The sequence below is a fragment of the Neomonachus schauinslandi genome, chromosome 8 (assembly GCF_002201575.2).
Source record: "Neomonachus schauinslandi chromosome 8, ASM220157v2, whole genome shotgun sequence".
Taxonomy (NCBI): domain Eukaryota; kingdom Metazoa; phylum Chordata; class Mammalia; order Carnivora; family Phocidae; genus Neomonachus; species Neomonachus schauinslandi.
The window spans coordinates 62,793,773-62,818,072 of record NC_058410.1 but is presented as its reverse complement, the minus strand read 5'-3'; the positions used below and the strand labels follow the sequence as shown (position 1 = coordinate 62,818,072).

General features: G+C 40.2%; 1 protein-coding gene across 8 annotated transcripts in view; it reads left to right on the top strand.

Annotated features, from left to right (window-relative positions):
• The first annotated feature begins 238 nt into the window (after window positions 1-238).
• The window catches only part of KLHL32 (kelch like family member 32), a 210,781-nt gene continuing 186,719 nt past the window's right edge, over window positions 239-24,300 (top strand). For 5 of the 8 annotated variants that reach the window (XM_021693405.1, XM_021693404.1, XM_021693403.1 and 2 more), the window contains exons 1-2: window positions 274-296; window positions 8,903-9,083. In XM_021693405.1, coding sequence (XP_021549080.1) covers window positions 274-296; window positions 8,903-9,083 — 204 coding nt within the window. Of the gene's footprint in view, window positions 297-8,902; window positions 9,084-24,300 lie in introns of all 8 variants that reach the window. The other 3 variants (XM_021693407.1, XM_021693401.1, XM_044917422.1) reach the window with 1 other exon arrangement.

The following is a 24,300-nucleotide window of genomic DNA, read 5'->3' as shown; positions in this document are numbered from 1 at the left end:
TTACTACTTAGTCCCTGAAATTCCAGTGAGGTGAAAAAAACTTAAAAACATCCCGAACCATTGCTTATTAAAGACCATTCAGTCGAAATGTTGAATCTTGACTATAAAACTCCCCCGGGTGCCTCCTTGGGGTTCTAAAGGATTTGCATCATGAAGGCCCAGAGTGTGCTTTTTTTTGCCTTTACCTCACTGTGCTTTTCTTTCTTGTCTTTTTATTCAGCTGGAATGCTTTCAAACTGCTAAGGCTGAGATCCTGAGGAACCCAGCTGGAGAATGCCGTCTGAACGCTGCCTGAGGTTAGCCCTCTAGGATGCTTCCTTGTTTGGTGTCGTGAGCCCTGAAATAGTCACACTGTGCATCCCAGGGCTGAGTGCAGAGCAGGGCTCAACACATATTTGAAGGAATTAAGCAAACCAGTCAGAGTGTGCGTGAGTTTGTAGCACATGGGTTAACCACTGTGATCTATTTATTGGTCATACCTACGTACATTTCATGGTTCTTTGAATTATACAACTTACTATCCTTTTCTTATTTGGGATATCTCAAAAAAAAGTATACTTTTATAAAGGTATATGATTTAAAAAGAAGCAGATAACTATACTTATATATGACTATCATCCTCTTCAAAGCAGTCACTTTGGGGAGTGTGATATGTATTCTCAAAACACTCAAACATTTTCTTTTAATAATTCATTTAACAGGTATTTATTGAGCCAAGCAGTGTACTTGATGCAGAGGATCCATCAGTGGATAAAACAGATAAGGTTCCTGCCCTCATAAAATGTATATTCTTTGGGGGAAACAGATAGTCAGCAAATCACATCCAGTAACAATCCAAATATAATTGTGAAAAGTGCTTTGAAGGAAAAGTACAGGGTTGATAGAATGAGGAAGCATCTTCCTGGAGAAGGCTTTGTAATCTGAGATCTGAAGCATGGAATGACTTGGGGAAATGCTCTGGGGCAGGAAGGAACTTGGCACATTCCCAAAACTGAGGGTACAGTCAATAAGAAAGTACAGGGCATTTTTTTTTTTTAATATTGTTGGTGGAGGCAAGTCTCTATCATCCTCTGAGGAAACAGTCAAAAGGATCTTCAGAGCAAAGAATAAGAGGGGTGTGAGACATAGGAAATACTTTTCTTTTTATTAATTAAGAACTGGGTATGTCTATGAAGTGATGAGACCAACTTTCTTCCACAACTCTGAAGGTGTTAGAGTTGACCAGTTCCAAAAATATGTTTAGAAATGGAGGGAGGCCTTGAGACAGCCGGTACAGCTCTGAGTCTGTTGTTCTTCATCAGTGATTTTCAGTGGGGGACGATTTTGCTTCAGTGTACATTGTGCACTATCTGCCGACATTTCTGGTGGTCCCTGGGCTTGGGGGTGCTATTGACATCTAGTCAGTAGATACTAGGGATCCTGTTAAACATCTTGTAATATGCAGGACAACTCCCCATAGCAAAGAACAATCTGGCCCCAAATGTCAATTTCACTGAGGTTGAGAAATCCTGTTCTAGATCAGGCATCCAGCTATAGAGATAGAGATAATTTCTGAGGAGAGAAGACCATGGTATCCGCCACCACCTCAGCCAAGTGGTTTATTTCTGGCTACTGGGACCTATGTGCATTTCTCTCAAAATTATTTTTACTTTAAATCTGCCATCTCTGCTTTTATTGATCAATTCTGATCCCATCGCCATCTGTCCTCCACCACACCATCATCTCTATAATGGTCTTTCCTTCTCTGCTGTGAAGCAGACTTCTCCCGTCCCCACCTTTCAAACTTCCTTTGTGCCCTGAGGAACTGTTGCACCATGATTGTATGCTCTGCTGTATCATCTCCATCACCCTGAAAGGCTCTTCTCACCTGCTGACTTCATTGAGACCTGTCCTCTCCTGAGGCACCACTTCTCTTGTCACCCTGCCAAATGTGACATTATTATCTCCTCACATCTCATGTATTTGGGGTCTGGGTAGAGGAGATTGTTGTCGCCTGGGACATAGTTTTGCTTCTCCATCATTACTCCTCAAGCTGGTTGTCTGAGAAGGCAACAGTAACAAAATACAATGAAGACATCCTCATTCTGGTGCTCTTCAATTCTTACCCCCTCTCTCCTCTCCACTGTTGTCAGGGTCATTTCCCCTCATTTGCTGAGCATCTGGCATCCCGCTTACAGTGTTCTTCCTCATCACAAACCCTTTACAATTTCCCAGTGTCCTCAGTGTTTGCATGGAGAATCTGTCCAACTTGGTGACCTGGGATCTTCAACCTGCTTATCTCCAGAAACTGTCTCCTTCCGCTGAGCGATCCACTCCCACAGTCACCCCTTGGACCTTGAACCCCCAGTAGTTGCTCTGTTTCTGATCACCATATCAGCCACTTTACTCTTACCAGGACCTCCTCTCTGTCTAGCCTGCTGGTTTACCTTCCCCCCCACCCCTGGGGTTGTACTTTGACCTCTTTGCAATGTCTCATCTACTGGCCCTGCTGCTTTCTACCAACCCATCATCCCTTTCTTTCCCTCATTTCCCTTTTTATCCAGTTTAGATTCTGCGACTCTTTTTGAATCCTTAATTTCTCTTTCTTCCTGCATTTTTGATGCATTTGCCTGACAATATCCCAACCCAGATGAACCCAGATATCCTTGTTTCCATGGCTACATCGTCCAGCAGAGATTGGATCCACCAAATCTTTATATTCAACAAACCAAAAAAAAATGCTAAGAGCTTAATATGTGTTTCTGGTCTACCTGCTCCCTCCCTCCTACTACTCAAAGGGCAGTCCTTTCCCACCACTGAGCCCAGCCATCCTTCTGTATTTTGAATACTATCTTTCTTCTCAGCAACCTTTGACTGTTGATTGTCTCTGCACTGTCTTCTGGAGACACAGGTGTGCTTCTCCTGTGGATGAGTCTGAGGTTTACCACTCTAGCCGAGTGTCTTTCTGAGCTCCAGACCTTGCACCTGGCCCTCCCTTGTCCTCAGGGTTTGAACAATTAACATTCTGTGTGAGGGCCATGCTCCTTCCTACCTCGGGATCACTTGCTCTTCCCCATCTGGAAAACTCTTCTCTCCCCTTTTGCCACAGGAACTCGTTCTCATCCTTCGCCCCCCAGCTCCAGCATTACTTCCTCTGGGAGGACAGATTATTTGACGAGTGTGTAACTGCCTCGCTAAACTGAATGTTCCACAGGGGTTGCTACCAAGTTTGGTTTGTTCACCATTTGATCTCCAGTATCTAGCACAGTACCTGGCATAGGATAAGTAAATGTTTGTTGAGTGAATGAATGAAGGGAGGAATGAAACAAAACTATTCATTTATCATTAAGTTCCTTTCTGTATAATTAAAGACTTCTTAATCATTCTCTAAGCATATTGTGTCCTCTTTGCTTACTATTTTGACCATTGCTATTAATTGTTTGGCATTCATTTTAAGGTATGTACAAATTTTAAAGTGTTCTATAGGGGCGCCTGGGTGGCTCAGTCATTAAGCGTCTGCCTTCGGCTCAGGTCATGATCCCAGGGTCCTGGGATTGAGCCCCACATCAGGGTCCCTGCTCAGTGGGAAGCCTGCTTCTCCCTTTTCCACTCCCCCTGCTTGTGTTCCCTCTTTGGCTGTCTCTCTGTGTCAAATAAATAAAATCTTTAAAAAAAAAAATTCTTTTAAAAAAATAAGTGAAGTGTTCTATAAAAAAGAAAATTGAGTTCCATTATGGGCTTAACAGCCTGCCCGCTTAAATAATAGGGCTGTTTTAATATTAATGTTTTTAATTTGTATAGAAATATTTTGACTGTGGAATTGAAGTGACTAGGGCACTCACCTGATAATTCATTGGTATATTGAACTGAGATAATCATGAATAATCCTAGTACTGTCAGGCTTGTTCTGTTCAGTCTTTTCTTTCTTGTGTAGTCTATTTGAGAAATGCCTGCGTTTGATTTATAATTTTCAACGCCTTATTGGTGGCCTCACTTGAAAACGACTTGCATATATTTTGTATATCTAAGTAGTAGGTAAACACTGATACAGAAATTGACTTGAATTTTAAAATTTGAAACGCAGGTGTTTAAAAACCAGATAGCTGTTTCGGAATTTCCATCTTAAAAACTGACTAAACTCAGTCAAAATTTACTGTATGTAAATGGGACCCTGTGAGATTTCTGTGATCAAAAACATTAACTCTATAAACTAGAAGGAGTGATTTGCACTCTGGCCGAGCTTCACTCGGAGTAGGGGGTGTACTGGGTTAGGAACATTGTGCTCTGCATTTGATTTTTTTAGTTTATGCCATCAATTCCAGAATGAAAGTTAAAGACTTGAAGTCATGAAGAGTCCTGATCCCTTAGAGCTCATTTATTTATCTCCCTGTTACTGAACGCTGACATATGGCCAATCAAATGCTCCCTGGCATCACGAAAAAGCAATCTGCTGCTCAGAGAGTCTCGGGCTTCCCATGTTGTACCGGCAGAGGCTGTGTCCCGTGAGACGCGGGAACAGCCATGCTCCTCGGCAGCCTGAGGGGCTACCCGAAGCCCTTATAGAGTTCAGGTGGAAAGGAATGAGGGACAGGTCCCACTGGGAACTTGTACACTGTCTGATACAACCATAATGTGAACCATATGTATAATTAAAAATTCTCAAGTAGTTACATTTTTTAAAAAGTACAAGGAAACAGGTAAAATGAATTTAACCATATAATTTATTTAACCCAGAATACCACAAATATTTTTATTTTACCATGGAATCAGTATAAAAATATTAATGAGATACTTTGCATTCTTTTTTCATACTACATCTGACATCAAGTGCATGAGTGCATTTTATGCTTACAACACATCTCAATTTGGATTACCCCCATTTCAGGTGGCCAATATCCACCTGTAGCTATTGGTATTGTATTGGATGGTGTAGTTCTAGGGTATCCCTCAGAGGAAAGACTATTGGGGAAGCTAGGTCACCTTCTGCCCTTACCTGTGAGTTTTAAGGTGGCAACATTGCTTCCACAGATGATCTTTCCCAATTTTAGGATGACACTCAAATCCGTATACCCTTGGGAAATATGCTTCATGTTTTTATGTTTGTTTTTTTTTTCCAGTAATTTGGGAAGTTTTAGGAATATCCTTTTCCTCCCTTCTTCATTGTTTCCCAAATAATGGAGGGACATTGCTGGGAAGTTGAGTGTGTTGATTTGCTATAAATTATAATGTCAACGGGGCTATTTGCAAGCATGTATCTGTTCCTCACCTTAATTTAGACACGGTCCTTTACACCTCCTCCCTTGTTTATGACCATTGCCCTCATCAGATGGGCCTGCCACTTTCCAGCTGTGTGCCATGGTCACACATGCTTTAACATTTAGAGGGATGAAGTCTTTTGCAGATTTACATCTGAGAGTTGAGTGGGAAGTTACTTTCAGAATACAATAAAGACTTGTTGATTAATCGGCCTTTATTTCTTGCCAAATGTTGGAGTATTTGTTTCTTCTTTTAAAGATTCCTAACATATTGGTTCCAAAATATTTGGGATCTTGTGCCAAGTGTTGCCTTAAATATTTAGCATGTTGTTTTCTTGAAGCTTGAATATTTCAAGCCCAGCTGAATGATCCTGTGAAATTGTGCAGCATCACCATTGTTTCAGAGCTGAGCCCTTTATTCCTTGCCAAATTTCAGTTTACAGCTGCTCTTTCCCTGGTGAGATTTATTCGCTGTCAATAGATACCTGAAATGCAAATACTTTTTCAGTCTTGGTAATAAGGACACGAATCGTGGCACTATATTTGGAAAATGAGTAAGGAAACACTTTAAGGCAATTATTTTAACATATTCTACTGTTCCACTAAAAATGAAATTTTAAAATACATTTATTTAGCATTTAAGGTGATATTAAAAGAGAGAAAAGTAATGAGTGTTTCAAATACATTTGCAATGAGTGTTTCAAATAAATGAGTGATAATTAGAATCTGGTTTTCTATACCCAAACTTATCTTAGTTGCAGTGCAAAGATAAATATTTTTGAAGCCTGATTTCAGATATTTCTTATCACTATCTCATGTTATTATCTTCTATGTATTCTTTTTAAAAGGCAGCTTTGATTTTGGGATAACTATGCATACTATAAATACACAGTTAATATGGACTTTCTGACTTTTTCCCCCCCACAATCAGAGATTTTTAAGATCTTCTTCACAGTTTATCATTGTGTTTTGTTTTGTCTTTTTTGTTTTTTTTTTTTTTTAAGCAGAAAGGGAAATTACATTATTGTGTTCTTGGTGATAGGTTCCCAAAATGCCTGATCTTGGACCTTTAGTTTTCTTATCTGTAGAACAGAGATAAGAATAGTGCCTGCCTCATAGGGTTGTTAGGATGATTATTAATGAGTTAATAATTATAAATCACTAAGAATACTTCATGGAACATGGGAAGACTGTTTGTGAAATATATAAAAATGTCATCCTTCTAAGAAAGATTTTTCAAAAACTATCCTAAAGCTTTACTTTAGCTGGTACGTTATTTCTGATACTATTCTATTCCCTTATTTCTTTAATTGAGGGATGCTAATTAGTCTCCCTTTCAGGCTTTGCATAGAAATTTGTATTAAAAAGTTACTTATGCTTCCGAATGTGCTTTTCAGTTACTGATTTTAAATGTCTGAGGATAGCTGGAGCCGCTAGATGAATATTAGATGACAGTAACCATTTCAAAACTCACTGCTGAGTTTCAACTGAAAATAATCCTCCCACCTTCCCACGAGAACTTCCCATATCATCACCTCCTGTCAAGTTTTTTTTTTTTTCTTTCAATAGTTTTGATATTTCTGAGGCTCCCCAGTCATAAATGTCCAGTAAAGCTTATGGGGCTGTACTCTGCGTTTCCCGGGAAGCATTCGGTTCCATGTAAGGTTGCGGTCTGGGTTGAAGGGCAGTTCACCAGCCATCTGGCACCACCAGCTGGGCAGAGCTTTGTTAAATACACTAACCATGCAGACTAGGCCAATGGTGACTCCCTGGCTCCCGTGAGCGGCTCTTTCACATTGAGAGGGAAGAACTGAATGCAGGAGTTGTCAGGATAGGAGAGACGATGATCAGTCATCGCCATGGTATCTTCCCTCAGCCTTGAGAAGACTCCAGAGGCCAGAAACAGGGCTTGATGGCCCTTGTTCTCATTCTGGGAGTAACTTGTGACTGGTGCAGCTCACCCATCCTGGTCTGATGCCAGTTCTGAGATTTTGGAGCGCTATGGAGACTCTATTCATAGATCTAGGCTGGAGTTGTTCGTAGCTAACAACACATTCAGTGTGCATTCTGTGTTTATGGCATCACTTCCACATTATTTTGGCAAGATCTGGGGTTTCACTTAGGAGTTCTAAAAGGACATAGGATGAATGTTTTAAAATAGGCTAAGGAGTGAAGGGCTAAATTTCACAATGAGTAAATTTAGCAATTTCAAAAAACAGAATAGAAAATAAAATTGTATAGTCATTCCTAAATGTAATACAATGACCACATGCAGAGATTGAAGGCTGATAATATAGATATATTTTACTTTCAGCCTTAGATCTTTTTTAATTTTATTTTATTATGTTATGTTAACCACCATACATTACATCATTAGTTTTTGATGTAGTGTTCCATGATTCATTGTTTGCGTATAACACCCAGTGCTCCATTCAATACGTGCCCTCTTTAATACCCATCACCAGGCTAACCCATCCCCCCACGCCCCTCTCCTCTAGAACCCTCAGTTTGTTTCTCAGAGTCCATAGTCTCTCATGGTTCGTCTCCCCCTCCGATTTCCCCCCTTCATTTTTCCCTTCCTACTATCTTCTTCTTCTTTTTTTTTTTAACATATAATGTATTATTTGTTTCAGAGGTACAGGTCTGTGATTCAACAGTCTTACACAATTCACAGTGCTCACCATAGCACATACCCTCCCCAGTGTCTATCACCCAGCCACCCCATCCCTCCCACCCCCCCCCACTCCAGCAACCCTCAGTTTGTTTCCTGAGATTAAAAATTCCTCATATCAGTGAGATCATATGATACATGTCTTTCTCTGATTGACTTATTTCGCTTAGCATAATACCCTCTAGTTCCATCCACGTCATTGCAAATGGCAAGATTTCGGTTTTTTTATCAGCCTTAGATTTTTTTCGTTTACCATGACATTTCTTTGGATGTTCTCCCGTGATACATAATTTCCCAAGTTTAGTAATCATCTGCCGTGGTTTAATTAATTGCCTTTTACACAGAATGGTCAGTGGCAGCCCTTTTTTCTCTAACCAACATTTACTCAGTATTGTTTTATGTATTAATGTAGTATTGTGACCTGTGGGGAGACTTGGAAACTTCCTTTATCTCTAATGAGTCTCGTAGGTCCCGACGATTCTGTGCTAGATCAGTACATGATGGTGATGAGGTTCTGAGCTTGCACTAACCCCACACGGGTGGTACAAAGCTAGAGAAGGGATTAGAGAGTTAGGGAGGGGGGGTCACAGAGAAGAGAGAGTCACATAGGTACACACATCCAGATACACATCCAGAGAAAGCTCTGCCCTCAGAGATGTATATGTATTGAGGGGATGGAGGCCCAGAAGCAGAAGCTCACAGGCTTACAGACATGGGCCAATACACAGACACAGATGGACACACACCAAAACACAAATTCAGAAAGAGAAGCACTAGTAGCAAAGAGAAAGACACCTGAGGGGGTGAGGAAAAGAGAGAATTAGAGAAAAGGAGGGCAAGAGAGGAGTAGAGAGAAGGAAGTGGGAACAAGAATGTCCCGTTCCTGCAGCGAGCTGGGATCCGCACCACCCACACTGGTGCTGGAGGGGTGAGCTCGCCCGGGGGTGGCAGGGGCTGGTGAGAGGAAGAGTGTTGATGTGATTGCTCTCTTTCGTAGTATTCAAGAAATGCTGACAGGCCAGAGGCTCTGCCACTCGGAATCTCACAATGATAGTGTCTTGGCAGCGCTGAATCAGCAGAGAAGTGACGGCATCCTCTGCGATATCACCCTGATTGCCGAGGAACAGAAATTCCATGCTCACAAGGCAGTCCTGGCAGCATGCAGCGACTATTTCCGGGTAAGCTGGGGTAGTGTGTTTGTTTCTGTAAAGATATCCATACACAGAGGATGACAAAGTTTCCCGAAGTGGCATGCAACCACCAGTCCGTTCGACGGCAGTCCCCAGACCTGTGAATATTGGGGGCCTTTCTGGGGCAGAATGAGATTGGGATTCTGGTGGGATCCTCCCGGGTCTGGCCACCTGGATGTCCCTCCAGTGGAGAGCAGACTTCGCATCTGAGCTGAGAGGTGTTTGATACCATCCCATGGTAATGCAGTGTGGCATTGTAGTGCCCCATGATGGGGGTGTGAACTGGGGGAGAGGATGTTTCTGGATTCAGGATCAGAAGGACAATCTGTAAAACAATTTGTTAAAATTTAAAACGTCCATTAATATATGTAGTGTTTCTGATTTTTTGTTTTCTGTGCATGTTCTTGTCTTAATCTTTCCAACTGTTTGCTCCAGAGATAGAGATACAATTGGCCTAATGGCCTTTTATGGTTGATAAGTGTGTGTTGCTGAAGGCATGTGGTCTTGTTTAGTAGAACTTTAGAGCTTGATTGTCAGTGGTTAATGAGATATGGTGATATGTTTGTGGCTTTATTTTATTTCATTTTAAGTCCACTATAGTTAGCATACAGTTTAATATTAGTTTCAGGCATACAATCTAGTGATTCAACACTTTCATACAACAGCTGGTGCTCATCACAAGTGCGCTCCTTAATCCCCATCATCTATTTCACCCAACCCCCCACCCACCTCCCCTCTGGTGACCAGTACCTTTGTTCTCTATAGTTAAGAGTCTGTTTCTTGGCTTGTCTCTCTCTCTTCCCCCCCACCCCATGATCATTTGTTTTATTTCTTATGTTCCCCATATGAGTGAAATCATATGGTATTTGTCTTTCTCTGACTGACTTATTTCACTTAGCATTGTACTCTCTAGTTCCATTCATGTCTTTGCATGTTTATTGCTTTTTTAAAGATTAAAATATACAGTATGGTTATAGCTAACAATAGCTAAACCATAACTAAATGCCATTTATTTAGTACTTCCTATGATTTAAGTGGTAGAAAAAGAACTTTGCATACATATTTCATATAAATGAGAATAGAAATTGTGATTTGTTTTTTAAATTTCCCTTACCAAGGTCTCAAAATGCTACAGAAAACCAACTTAGGCCCATGAGTAATTTGTTGGTTGGATTTGTATAATTCCAATAATAATCTTGGTTTTAATGTCTAAGAGACAATATCAACTGCACTCAATTGCCAACCAGCAGTTAAACAGAATTTTCGAAGATGCCAAATCATAAAAGAATGTCTTTTTTTTTTTAAAGTGTTTTAAATATGATGAAACCTAGTACTGTAGAGGATCAAGAGCGAAGTAGTTAAAATGTCTATAAATAAAAAGTAGGGATTTAATTCTCAACTGCAGAAATGAAGCAGAATATCTGAAAAGTGACCTTTTAGGTGTATTAGTATAATGTTACGTTTTATACACTCACACGTTGTCGGGCATTCATCTTCCAGAAAGGTTATATTATTCAGGGGGCTTTCAAACAACATACTTTGGGTTGTTCTATACAACACAGGCAAATTATATAATAATATAATATACTAAGTTTTGTTTTCCTATAGACCATAATATAGTCCTGTTGTTACTTAGCTTCTCTCCTCTTAGGTCTCTGCCAGTTAGCTTTTTAATTTAACTTTGGGAAATGGTTTGATTTTGTGCATGTGTGTTATGTGAGAGAGAAAGCGTGTGAGTAAGTGCTTGTCACTTGTTGGCTTTTAACAGTGTTTACTGCTACTCCCAGGCTTTCATCTCTTCTACCATAATGCCCCAATACTCAGAGAGGGCCTCCTTTTTAACACCTGTGGTACAAAGCTCGTGAAGAAAGCTTTATTATTCCCATGATGCAGATAAGGAAACTGAAGTGCAATATGTTTTTTTAAGATTTTATCCATTTACTTGACTGAGAGAGAGAGCACAAGCAGGGAGAGCGGCAGGCAGAGGGAGAGGGAGAAGCAGACTCCCCACTGATCAGGGAACCCGGACTCGGGGCTCCATCCCAGGACCTTGGGATCACGACCTGAGCCGAAGGCAGACGCTTAACCGAAGGAGCCGCCCAGGCGCCTCTGAAGTGCAATATGTTTAAATGACTCACCCATTGACTGCCAGATATTAGGTGGAAGAGCTGCTTTTCACACACAGGAGCATGTTTCCTGGAGGACAGAATTCTGCTTTTTCCCTTGCATTGTGTGCCCTGATAGATTCATACACAGTCCCTGTAAGCTCACAACCTGCCTGTGAGGTGAAAATTAAGTGACTTTTGTCATAAGTGTTCAGATGCAGAAACCAAAAGAAAGCTGGAACAGTGGGCACTTTTAGCTCTTTTCTATGCACAGTGTTGAGTGCTGGAGTTACAATATTTAACCAGACATACACTGAGCCCTGTGGCATTTGTAATATAGGTATTGTACTAGAAATAGTTTTTCCCTTGTCCTCTGCCCTTTTGTTAGTTTGTGTCGCATAACGAACCACTTCAAAACCTGGAAGCTGAACAGTTCCCTCCGGTCGGTCAGCCCTACTGATCAATGCTGGATCCATTCTCACTCCAGCAGTTAACTGGACTGTTGGCTGGAGGCTGGATGACATGAATTGGCCTTGTTCACATGTCTGGTGATTGTGAGGCTCTTGGCTGAGGTGGTAGGGGACACTGGGCACATATTTCACACAAACAGGCTAGCCTGTTTGGGATTAAGGCTAGCTTAGAATTGTGAAATTCTAAAAACAGCCAGCAAGAGCGTAAGCCTCAATGGATAGGTACTTTTCAGTCTTCTATTTGTGTCATGTTTTCTGATGTCCCATTGGCCAAGGAAGTTACATGGCCAAGCCCAGAGTCAGCATAAGAGGGTATACCAAAGGGCAGAGATGCAGAAAGGGAATGAATTTGTTGCCATTTTTGCAACCCCCTGCTGTCAAGAACTGTCAAGACTGAGATTTTATCCTACTTGCAAGCCAGCAAGTTAGCCTAACACAGTTTCATAGATGTGGGTAGAAGACATGAGACTCCAAAGTCAGAGACAAAGGACAGTTTATGACTCATAGCAACAGCAGTCTGTGAGTCTCAGCTTATTTGCACCTATTCCCTGAGCCTCTATTCCCATAGGTGACATGAAGAGGGCCAGCTTTCATTACTGCACACAAAATGGACTGCCTTACCAGAGAGGATCGTTGAGTTCAGGAAACCCAAATCTTTAATAATGGTTAGGAAACATGTCTGTTTGTTCTGGAGGGACACATTGTTATACTAGACTGTAAGCATGCCTACCCTTTGCTCTGTAAAGAGACACTGTATCTTTCAGGATTGTAAGCAAAACTGCCCTTTACTCCTAAGGGAGATACCACTCTGTCTTCCAGAGCTGTTTGCTATAGAAATATCCTTGAAAAGAGAGTTCAGAACAAAGGACAGTCAGTGCCTCACTCACAATACGTGCAAAAATGCAGGAGACCCATGGAGAATTGTCTTCCAACAACCACATGCCCTAAACTAGAATTATGTTTGTTTTCCTTGTGTCTTACGCTCTACCACACTGAAACACCTCAAAACGGTATCCTGCTTTAGTAATTTCTGTATCTCTCACAGTGCTTATAGTGTTGCTTCAGGCTTAGTGCTCAATAAATATTTATTAAGTGGATGAGGGAATGTTTTCTAATTGTCATAGAATTCCATGTACATTTCAATTCTTAATATCTTGAATATAAAAAATATGCAAATTATTGATGGATTTTTCTTTCTAGTGTAATCTGTTCAGGTTAATTAAGTACCTTCCTATAAATTAGACTTTGGCACTTTGTACTTTGACATCTGGCAGATTATTTTGAATCAAAATTGTTTTGATTCAGGAAAGGTAGTACTGCAAGAGTGAGAAGTCCTGAGTTTTGATGTAAACTGCTTCTTTACGTCGATCTGAGAGTTGGTACCAGCTTTTCTTGCTTAAAATATAAATAACAAGCAGTTGAGCACAAAGTACTGTAGCTTCCTGTGATTATCAACATTTTAAAAGAAAAAGTGAAAACATTTTTCAGCCAAGTAATCATGATTTTTAAAAAATAAAAATTAGGCTTAGTATCTGCAGTGTAAGCACAACGTGGCAATAGTCAAATGCTATTAACCAATTCAGACCAGGGACTTCTTTTATGAGTGGAAGCAGGGGCAGAAAGGAGAAAGGGAAGAGCTTACGAATCAGGTCTGTGTTTGAATATAGCAGCAGGGATGGTCTCTCCGTTGGCCATTGCTCCCCAGTGTCCAGCAAATAGGTGCTATTCTAATTAATAGCTCTTGGTTATTAATCCTCTTTACTCTCTATTCTCTAAGCATAGGTGAGTCATCTTACTTCTGTGAATCTGTGTTTTTTCAGCTGTAAATTGGTGATCATAAAGCACAACTCTCAGAATGGCTTGACTTAGAGACTTAAATGAGATAAAGTATATAATGCACTAAGCACTGTCTCTGACACACAGTAGACTTTCAATAAACATTAGCTGTTTCACTCCTTGCCCTAAACTGAGAGTCCTGGTCATGCTCTGCCTAGCTACTTGGGGGAAGAGATAACAGTTTATCTTTTTGGGTTCACCAGGTTGCAGCCTTGCTCACCTTTTGATGGGTCAGAATAACTTTTTGTTCTATCTTTTCCCATCTTTTCATTTTCTGAATCTGACATCTCCTTCCTTCTTACTTAGAACATTCCAGTAGCCATCTAACTTTTCTCCTCCACTGGTGTCCCTTTGCAAACCATTGTGCAAATGACTGCGTGGCTGGCTTTCAATCCCCTGCTCAGATCCTCCAGAGCTCCTCACGTGCACATTTGCCAGACTCCCAGAGTGGAGTGTGCCTTCATGCTGTGTCATTATCATCCATCTTCATCTTTGTTCCCCCATCTGTTCATTTGAGTTTGCAGCAGACTGTTCTCCAGATATACTCCATTGCACCTGAGGGTCTTTCCACTTCTTGGCCTTGCTAATGACCATTCTTTCTACCCTAGCCTCCTACTCACCTTAGTTTACTCTGTCCATCTTCCAAGGTTTATCAAAACTAACAAGTGTGAAGTTTTTCATGAAGGCTTATCCAGTCCACCCTCTGCCACCTCCCTAAATTCATATTCAGTGTCCCCCTTTTCTGAAACCTTAAAACTGTAGCTTGTCTTTCTCAAGGAATTAAAGATCAACAGAATGAAAGGACAGCCTGTGGAATGGGAGAAAATAGTTACACAGCTATCTGTTAAGGCATTAATAGCTGAAATATATAAGGAACTCATGCAACTCAATAGCAAAAAAAACAAAAACAAAAACAAAACAAAACAAAAAACAACCAAACAAACCCAAAATAAATACTGTGATTAAGAAGTGGGCAAAGGATCTGAATAGACATTTTTCCAAAGAAGATATACAAATGGCCCACAGGTACATGAGCATGAACAGCAATAAGCTCAACATCACTAATCATCAGGGAAATGCAAGTCAAAACCACAATGACATATCACCTCATTCCTGTTAGGATGACTATTACCAAGACAAGAAATAACAAGTGTTGATGAAGACGTGGAGAAAAGGGAACCCTTCCACACTGCTGGTAGGAATGTAAATTAGTGCAGCTACTACAGAAAATGATATGGAGGTTCCTCAAAAAATTAAAAAATAGAATTACTATATGATCCAATAACCCCACATCTGGTTATATATTGAAAGGAAATGAAATCAGGATCTTGAAGGGATATCTCCCATGTTCTTTGCAGCATTATTCACGATAGGCAAGATATGGAAACAGCATAAGTGTCTGTCCACAGATGAATAAAGAAAATGTAGTGTGTGTGTGTGTGTGTGTGTGTGTTACCCATAAGAAAGAAGGAAATCCTATTATTTGTAACAACATGGATGAACCATGAGAGCATTATGCTAAGTGAAATAAGTCAGACAGAGAAAGACAAATACTGTATGACCCCACTTATAGAAACAGAGGGTAGAATGGTATTTGCCAGGGGCTGGGGAGTGGGTGAAATGGGGGATATGTGGGCAGAGGATGTACGTTTCCAGTTATGAGATGAATATGCTCTGGGGACCTAATTACAGCAAGGTGACTATAGTTAACAATATTGTATCATGGGCTTGAAAGTTGCTAAAAGAGTAGATCTTAGAAATCCTTACCACACATGTGCATGCGCGTGCACACTCATCATACATACAGGAAAAGGTAACTATGTGAGGTGATGGATGTGCTAACTAACCTTATTGTGGTAATCATTTTGCAATATATGTGTGTATTAAATCATCATGTTGTTTACCTTAAACTTACACAGTGTTGATGTCAATTATATCTCAAAGCTGGAAAATTCTTTTAAAAGGAATTAAAGATTACGTATCATGTGTTGCAGCCTCTTTCACGAAGAACTTCTTTGAGAGGGCCTTTGGTTGGGTGAAGACTAGTCAAGTCCACCAAAGTGCTATTGAACAAAGTTGAATGGGGAATGTGCTGCACCAGAGGTCACAGGAGAAATTAGGGCCTTGTGATCTAGAGTGTGAGAGGTGGGAGGAGGCAGCCCCTTACCTTCCTACCTAAGGCAACCCCTCTGACTGGGGACACGGAAGTCGCAGGGCTCCAGTGTGGGCAGCCCTGGGCTGTGGGCCACCCTGCAGCTTCTGGAGGCTGTTGTTTTAACATTTGCTATCTCTAGCTTCAATCTTCATGAACGCCTACACTTTCTGGCCAAGGAAGCAGATGTCTTGACTGTCTAACATAGCTTTGCATATGTGATGGTAAAGTGATTCAAATATGACATTTTGGAAAGTTAAATATTTGAGCATCATTTTCCATTAGAGCCTGAGCATGCTCTGCCTATGTAATTTTTTTTAGTTTTGAGAGAAGAGGATAAAGTCATGATTTAAAAAAAAAATCTATGTTCCATGTATTTTTATAATCAAAGCATCCAGTTAGTATTTGATTAAAATGGCATAAGAAGCTATTGAGTATATGATACAGAGTTAGAAATAAATGTTTTTGAAATTCAATAAGCATTTGTTACCTTCCTACTATTTTCTAGACAGAATGAATTCGTTGTCTCGTAGGAGATACAGACAAATGAGCAAGAAACTACATTGTATGTAATTGGTATTAGAGGTTTAGGATGATGTTTTGGGGCTTGAGCCTTGTTTTTATCCCTCTTCCTCTCTCTGGCATTCTCAGTCGATAAGAACAATAATCATAACTACTATTAACTGAGTATTTACTGTGCTACAGGCAGTTATTCTGAGTGCTTACTGTGTTATCAACCATTTTATCTTCTAAAGAAACCTGTAAGATGGGTATTATCATTATCATCTCCATTTTAAAAACAAAGAAAAGGAGGCTCAGATTGAAATAATGGACACCAAGGGCATGAAGAGTGGTTAAGTAAGAGGGGATGAGGGAGCAGATGGGGGAGAGAAGAGGATGTGTGTGTGAGGAGTGGTTTGCAGGAGGTAAGAATGGATGGGATGCAGGAGGCAGAATCCGCGGGGCCGGTGCGATGGTGGGGTGAGGGAGAGGAAAGACTCAGGAATGAGGGAGGCTCCTGGCTGGAGGATCAGGGATCGCGGGAGTAAGGGGCCCACACCCGCCACAGCCCCGAGGCATGGAAGGTGTTGGGAAAACAGCAGCCGCAAGGCGTTTTGAAGGAAGCTGTCTAAGCGGGAACGCAGAGTGTGAGCACTTGAAATTCCCCCTGGAGGGCAGAGCCAGGACCAATGCTTTTTGCTTTTCTGATCATTGCATCCCAGCACCTGCTGTAGTGCCTGGCGCCCCACAGATCCTGTATAGTCTTTCTCCGCTGTTGCAGTCTGATTGGCGCGGTTTCTTGCTGTCTTGTGGGCGGGGCCTCACCAATCCCTTCCTCGGAATCCGCCCCCCGCCCCAAGAACCCCAATGACATGCTATCTGTTTAACACATTCGTTTGTCTTCTTTCCTAAGGGTGTCCTGTCGGGACTTGAAGGTCATCGCACTGCTGACCTTAAAACATATACATGAGATCAATGTTGGGCTCCTCCGGTTTCCTGTTTGGTGGTTTTATAGGCGCTCCATTAACATTCCTGTTTCTCAGAAATTCTATATGAGACATATTGTGTTTATCAAACATTAAGAATAAACAGCAGCATAACATTGGCAGCTATTTTGGTGCCAGCCATCGAGCCTGCAGCCTCCTGCCTTTATCCCTAGCCTGCTCTTCGGCTCCCATTCCTTCTGGAAGCCCCCTGTAGGCTTCCAGGACATGATCTTTGGGCTTAAAAAAATAAAATTAAGAATAAAAATAAGTGTCCTTTGTAAGCCCTCAGGTACTGTGTGAATGTTAAACGACTGTTAAACAGTTTTTGTCTTTCATTCAGTCACCCTGCCAGGGCTTTCTTCCGTACACATTCTGAGCAGGCACGGGGCACCATGCTGTAATTTCGATTCACTCATTTTGTTTACAGGAATATTGTCAGAGTCTGATCAGTACAGCCCTAAAAATTAAATTTTAGCTGGGGGCTACTTACAGTTACCCATCCTTTGCAGAAAAGAAGTGACTACAAATACTAGAAAAATAACCTCCAAATCCTTCCATACATATAGTAATTATTTTTAGTTTATCTTTATTATAGTTACTATAAGCATATAAATCACTACTGCTGTCCTAAAGAGTAAAGCGTTACTCTGCCGTTATTTAATTGGTGCATGAATGTCACGAAAATTAAATCCCATGATGTTCAATATTTTCCATAGTCCGTTTTACACTGGCCTGTCCTGTGATTAATTTCTTTGAGGTTGAACAAGCACTACTGAGTTCTGCGGTTACTGGGTGTTTATGGTGAAACAGCAGCATTGCTAATTCTTGCATATTTGCACACAGCTGTGTTCTTTCCTTTCCCTAACATGTATTTCATGCGTCAGTCACAGAGGCACCAGAACATCATTATTATAGTACATTTGAGTTATGCATTCTATGGTAAACTGATCATTGTTTTCCATCAAATGAGTACTTGTTTTAATATTTAATTTTATAAAATCTATTTATAAAAATTAGTAAAAAGTAGAGCAGTGTCTGTTAGGAATTAAAAAGTGTGGCTAAAGAATGAGGTTTTATCAGCTTTGCAAATATTGTGAAGACCCCTTGTAAGGGAGGGTGGGGAGCTGAAGGAAGTTTAAGACTAATGGGTAGATTAAGAAGAATATGGGAAAGGGATTCAGATATACGATGTTTTTTATTTTTATTTTTTTTTTAAAGATTTTTTTTATTTATTCATAAGAGACAGAGAGAGAGAGAGGCAGAGGGAGAAGCAGGCTTCCCGCTGAGCAGGGAGCCCGATGCGGGACTCGATCCCAGGACCCTGGGATCATGACCTGAGCCGAAGGCAGACGCTTAACCATCTGAGCCACCCAGGCGCCCTATACGATGTTTTTTAAATGTGTATTTCCTTTTTTGAGTTTTGATAGCAAAACCATTAAGAAGATAATTTGCAGGGTTAGCTATCTATTTTCACTATTTGATTGAATTTTGAAACAATGAATTTTTGACAACAGAAAAAGGTAAAAAATCCAATATTAAGATCATTGTATTTCTGCTATATTCCTTTCCTGATAATAAATTAATTTTGCTCCACGCAACTATAAAATTACTTGCCTCTAATATTTTTTATTTTAAATATTTTAACCATTTCCATTTTAATTTTCTTCGATTTCACTTCGTGTTCAATATTTAATTTTATTTAATATTTTCAATACAGTAACTATTGCTACTTAGCAAATCAATGTGCTTCTCTAATATGGTAAGAACAAATTAACTCTATGCTTGATAATATTGGCAAATGCTACACATAATTCACTACTTTCTCAATTCCATAGGCATTTACCGAGTATCTACTATATGCAAAAATGTTTGTGCTGGACGTTGCAAGGGATACAAAAAACATCACCACTGCAGCTTCTGCATAAGAGGTGAAGGTTGAGACCTTGGGGATATAGGAGATTGCATATCAGGAGGGAAAAGAGCAGAAAAAATATAGAAAAATACAGAAAAAAAATATATCTGTAGTTAGAACCTAAAGGATGCCTTTACTCAAGTGGCAGAAAGAGAATGAGCATATGGCCACGGGGACAGAAAAGGAAGAGTCAAAGATATATAAAGATAATCAACATGTACATTTTAACCAAAGCCAGAAAAGAAAGGAATTTCAAGGATTGATATATTCTGTAGAAGACTGAGGAGGATGCAGAAAAATGTACTGTTCTTTAAGAAGTTGGTTTCAGTATAGTGTGGGAAAGGAAGTCAAAATCTAATGGGTAATATATAAAAATACTGATTAGTGCTACCTGTGGTCCGTGGACCAGTGCCAGTCTGAGAAATGCTTGTTAACTGTCCATGCTGATGAGCTACCGAATGTAAATCAACATCATGAGACACCGTGTTAGTTCAGCTAGCACTATTCACAGGAGATCTTTCTCAAGGAAGCAAATAATGAGTTCATTTGTATTCTGGCAAGGATTTCTTACCTTGGGTTGGATGTACAAGAAGCAGTTTGAAGACAGCCTACTTTGAGCAACACTGATGTGGAAAATAACAATGCAGAAACACACACAGTTCCATTTTAATTTTAATTTTTGTGTTTTATTTATCTTTATGGAGATAAAATTTCATATAACATTGTATAAGTTTAAAGTATACAGTGTGATAATTTGATACACATAATGTGTTGTAAAACCGTTACTACAATAAGGTTAGTTAACACATTCATTACTTCACATAGTTACCTTTGTGGGGGGTGGGTAGGAGATGGGGGGGACTATTAAGATCTACTCTCTTATTCAACTTCCATGCCTACACATAGTATTGTTAATTTAGTTGCTGTGCTATACATTAGATACCCAGAACTTACTCATCTTTTAACTGGAAGTTTAGATCCTTCAACCAACATCTCCCCATTTCTTCCATTATCTAGCCCCTGGCAACCAACATTCTACTGCCTCTATGATTTTGGCTTTTTAAGATTATACATACACATAAGTGAGATCAGACAGTATTTGTCTTTCTCTGTCTGATTTATTTCACTTAGCATGATGCCATCAGGGTTCAACCATGTTGCACATGGAAGGATTTCCTTCTGTTTCATGGGTGAATAATATTTTGTGTGTATGAATATGTGTGTGTGTGTACACATATATCCATTTCTTTTTTACCCATTCCTCCATTAAAGGACATGTAGATTGTTTCCATGTCATGACTATTGCAAATGATACTACAGTGAACATGGGAGTGCAGATATCTCTTCAAGATCCTGATTTCACTTATTTTGGATATATACCCAAAAGTGGGATTGCTGGATCATATTCTATTTTTTTTAAAGATTTTATTTATTTATTCGACAGAGAGAGACACAGTGAGAGAGGGAACACAAGCAGGGAGAGTGGGAGAGGGAGAAGCAGGCTTCCCGCGGAGCAGGGAGCCCGATGTGGGGCTTGATCCCAGGACCCTGGGATCATGACCTGAGCCGAAGGCCGACGCTTAACTGACTGAGCCACCCAGGTGCCCCTCATATTCTATTTTTAATTTTTTGAGGAACATCCATACTCTTTTCCATAGTTGCTGCACAATTTACATTTCCACCAATAGTGCACAAGGGTCCCTTTCTCCATATCCTTTCTCCATCCTTTGGTCCACCTTTATCCATCCCCTTTCTCCAAGTATCCATAATACTTGTAATTTCTTCCCTTTTTGACAGTAGCCATTCTAATAGGTATGAGGTGACGTCTCATTGTGATTTTGGTTTTCATTTCTCTGATGATTAGTGATATGAGCATCTTTTCATGTACCCGTTAGCCATCTGTATGTCTTCTTTGGAAAAAGGTCTGTTCAGTTCCTTTGCCCATTTTTTAATTGGATTGTTTGTTTTTCTGCTATTGAATTGTAAAAGTTTTTTTATATAGTTTGGATATTAATCCCTTATTAGATACATGATTTGCAAATATTTTCTTTCATTCTATAGCTCGCCTTTTCACTTTGCTAGTAGTTTCCTTTGCTGTGTGAAGCTTTTTTATTTGATGTACTCCCACTTACTTACCTTTATTGCCTTTATTTTGGTGTCACATCCAAAAACTTATCACCAAAACCAATGGCAAGGAACTTACTGCCTACGTTTCCTCTAGGATGTTGAGAGTTTTATCATGGAAGGATGCTAAAATTTTGTTAAATGCTTTTTATGCATCTATTGAGGTGATCATATGATTTTTTCATTCTATTAGTGTGTTGTATCTGTTATTAATTTGCAAATGTTGAACCATCCTTATGTCTCAGGGATAAATTCCACTTGATCATGGTGTATGATCCTTTTAATGTGATGTTGAATTTGGTTTGTATTTTGTTGAGGATGTTGGAATTTATATTGATTAGGGATATAGGCCTATAGTTTTTTTCTTTGTAGTGTCCATATCTGTCTTTGGTATCAGGGTAGTGCTGGCCTCATAAAATGAGTTTGGGAGTATTCTGTCCTCTTCAATTTTTTGGAAGCATTTAAGAAGGATTAACATTAATTTTCCTTCTTTAAATGTTTGGTAGGATTCACCAGGCAAACCACCTGACCCTGGGCTTGTCTTTTTTGGGAGTTATTAAATTACTGATTTACTCTCCTTGTTTGTTATTGGTCAGTTCAGATTCTATTTCTTCATGATTCCGTAATGACAAGTTGTATGTTTCTAGGAATTAATCCATTTCTTTTAGGTTACCAATTTGTTGGTATGCAGTTGTTCATAGTAGTCTCTTAATGAGCCTTCAGATTTTGTGGTATCAGTTATGATGTCTCTCATTTCTGATTATATAAACTGTGGTACCTCTATACAATGGAATATTATTCAGTGATAAAAGAAATGAGCTATCAAGCCATGAAAAGACATGGATGGATCATGAATGCATGGTCCGTTTCCCTTAGTAAAGGGAAAGAAGCCAGTCTGAAAAGGCATATAACTGTATGATTCCATCTAAGAATGGAATTCTGGCATTCTGGCTGGCATTCCGGAGGAGGAAAAACTACAGAGACAGCAGCAAGATTAATGATTGCCAGGGGCTGGAGGGAAGGAGGGACAAATAGAGCACAGGCATCTTTGGGAGCAGCATTGCTATTCTGTTTGATACTATACCACTTATAGACATATCATTATATGGTTGTCCGAGTCATAAAATGTAGAACACTAAGAGTAAACCTGAATAGAAACAATGAGCTCTGGGGCGCCTGGGTGGCTCAGTCGTTGAGTGTCTGCCTTCGGCTCAGGTCATGATCCCAGGGTCCTGGGATCGAGCCCCACATCGGGCTCCCAGCTCGGCGGGAGGCCTGCTTCTCCCTCTCCCACTCCCCCTGCTTGTGTTCCTGCTCTCGCTGTCTCTCTCTCTCTGTCAAATAAATAAATAAAATCTTTAAAGAAAAAAAAAAAAGAAACAATGAGTTCTGGTTGATAATGATGTGTCATTGTTCATCAGTTTTGCAACGCTGGTGGGGAATGTTGATAGTGGGGGGGCTGTCCATGGGGAGTGGGGAGGGGTAATATGGAACTCTCTGTACTTTCTACTCAGTTTTGCTCTGAACCCAGCACTGGCCTAAAAAATAAAATCTATTAGTTAAATTTTTTAAAATGAAAGAAAAAGTTATTGTAGGTACCTCACTGCTTTCTCATAATTCTTTTATTGTTTTCATAGAAGATAACCTTTCAGTCCTTTTTTTTTTTTTTTAACATTGAGTGAGCAATTAGGTTGTAAAAATTAAATATACCCCTTTGGTGAATAGACAGCTTTAATACAATAAGTCGTGATTCTAGGAATAACGAGAGTAGATATTTTTAGATGGCAGGCAGCACTCTGGAGATGATCTGACTTGCTCTTCCATTAAAAGGCATCGTAATTCATCTGCACAGTGTGTTGAAAACCTGCCTTTGCAGGATATTATACTGATGCTGTGGCAAGAGGATGCTGTAAGTTCTGGTGTGAGTTCAAGCTGGAAGGCAAAAGACCAATGTTGCAGCTCAAAGACAGGCAGAGAGAAAAAAAATCTTTCTTACTCAACCTTTTATTTTATATAGGCCTTGAAGTGATCAGATGAGCTCCCCGCCCTCACTGGGGAAGGGCCCCCTGCTTTACCCAGTCTATTGATTCCCATGTTAATCTCACCCAAAACACTCTCACAGACATACACATTAAGGATGTTTAATGAAATATCTGGGCACCCCATGACCTAGTCAGTTTGACACATGGAATTAACTATCACAGATATTGTCTCTGTCCTTAACTCATAATTTATAGAAACGATAAAACATACACACATATTTATAATTCAAGGCCGAATAACATAGGAACATGTAATCTGAATCTCACCCTTTTGGGAGTCAGGTTTTTATATGGGCTCTGGGCTTCCTTTAATACTCTGTCTCATACCTCCCCCCCTCTCCTGTAAGTTCCTGCCTTCTGACTCTCCAGTCTCTTATCTAATACCCTAGCCCTGCACAAATCTCACTATTTGTTTGCTTTTTCATTTATTAATTTCTTTTTTAAATTATTCCTTCATTCTGCGGTTGTGTATTGACTGCCTACAAGTACGAGGCACTGTTGTAGATTGTGAGGATGCAGTACCATGAAACACAAAATCTTTGCCCTTATGACACTTCCATTTTAGTTGGAAAAGACTGACTCTAAGCAAATAGATAAGTACAGAGTGTGTCCAGTGGGATTAAAGGCTGTGGAGGACAGTGGAGTGAAGTAGGCAGTGCTGTTCATGGTGGTGGTGGGAATTGCCTCCTTTTAATGGGGTGGTCTGGAAAGGGCCACTGAAAAGTGAAGGAGTGAGCCATATACTGCTTGGCAAAGAGCATTTCAGGCAGAAGGAACAGCAAAGACAGAGCCCTAAGGTGCCAGGTACTAGTGGTGTTTGTGAGCATTAAGGAGGTCAGAGGCTATTGAGCCGGGACAGCGAATGAGACCAGATCACATGTGACACCCTGAGGCTGCTGTTAGGGTTTTGGTTTTTACTTTCAGTGAGATGGGAAATGCTTGGACGGTTTAGACAGATATATGACATAACCTGACCTGTGTGTTGAAATGATAATTCTCCATTTTATGTAGAGAGATGAGGATGGAAGCTCTAATAGGAGGTTATTCAAATAAGACAGGGACAAAATGATGGTCTGG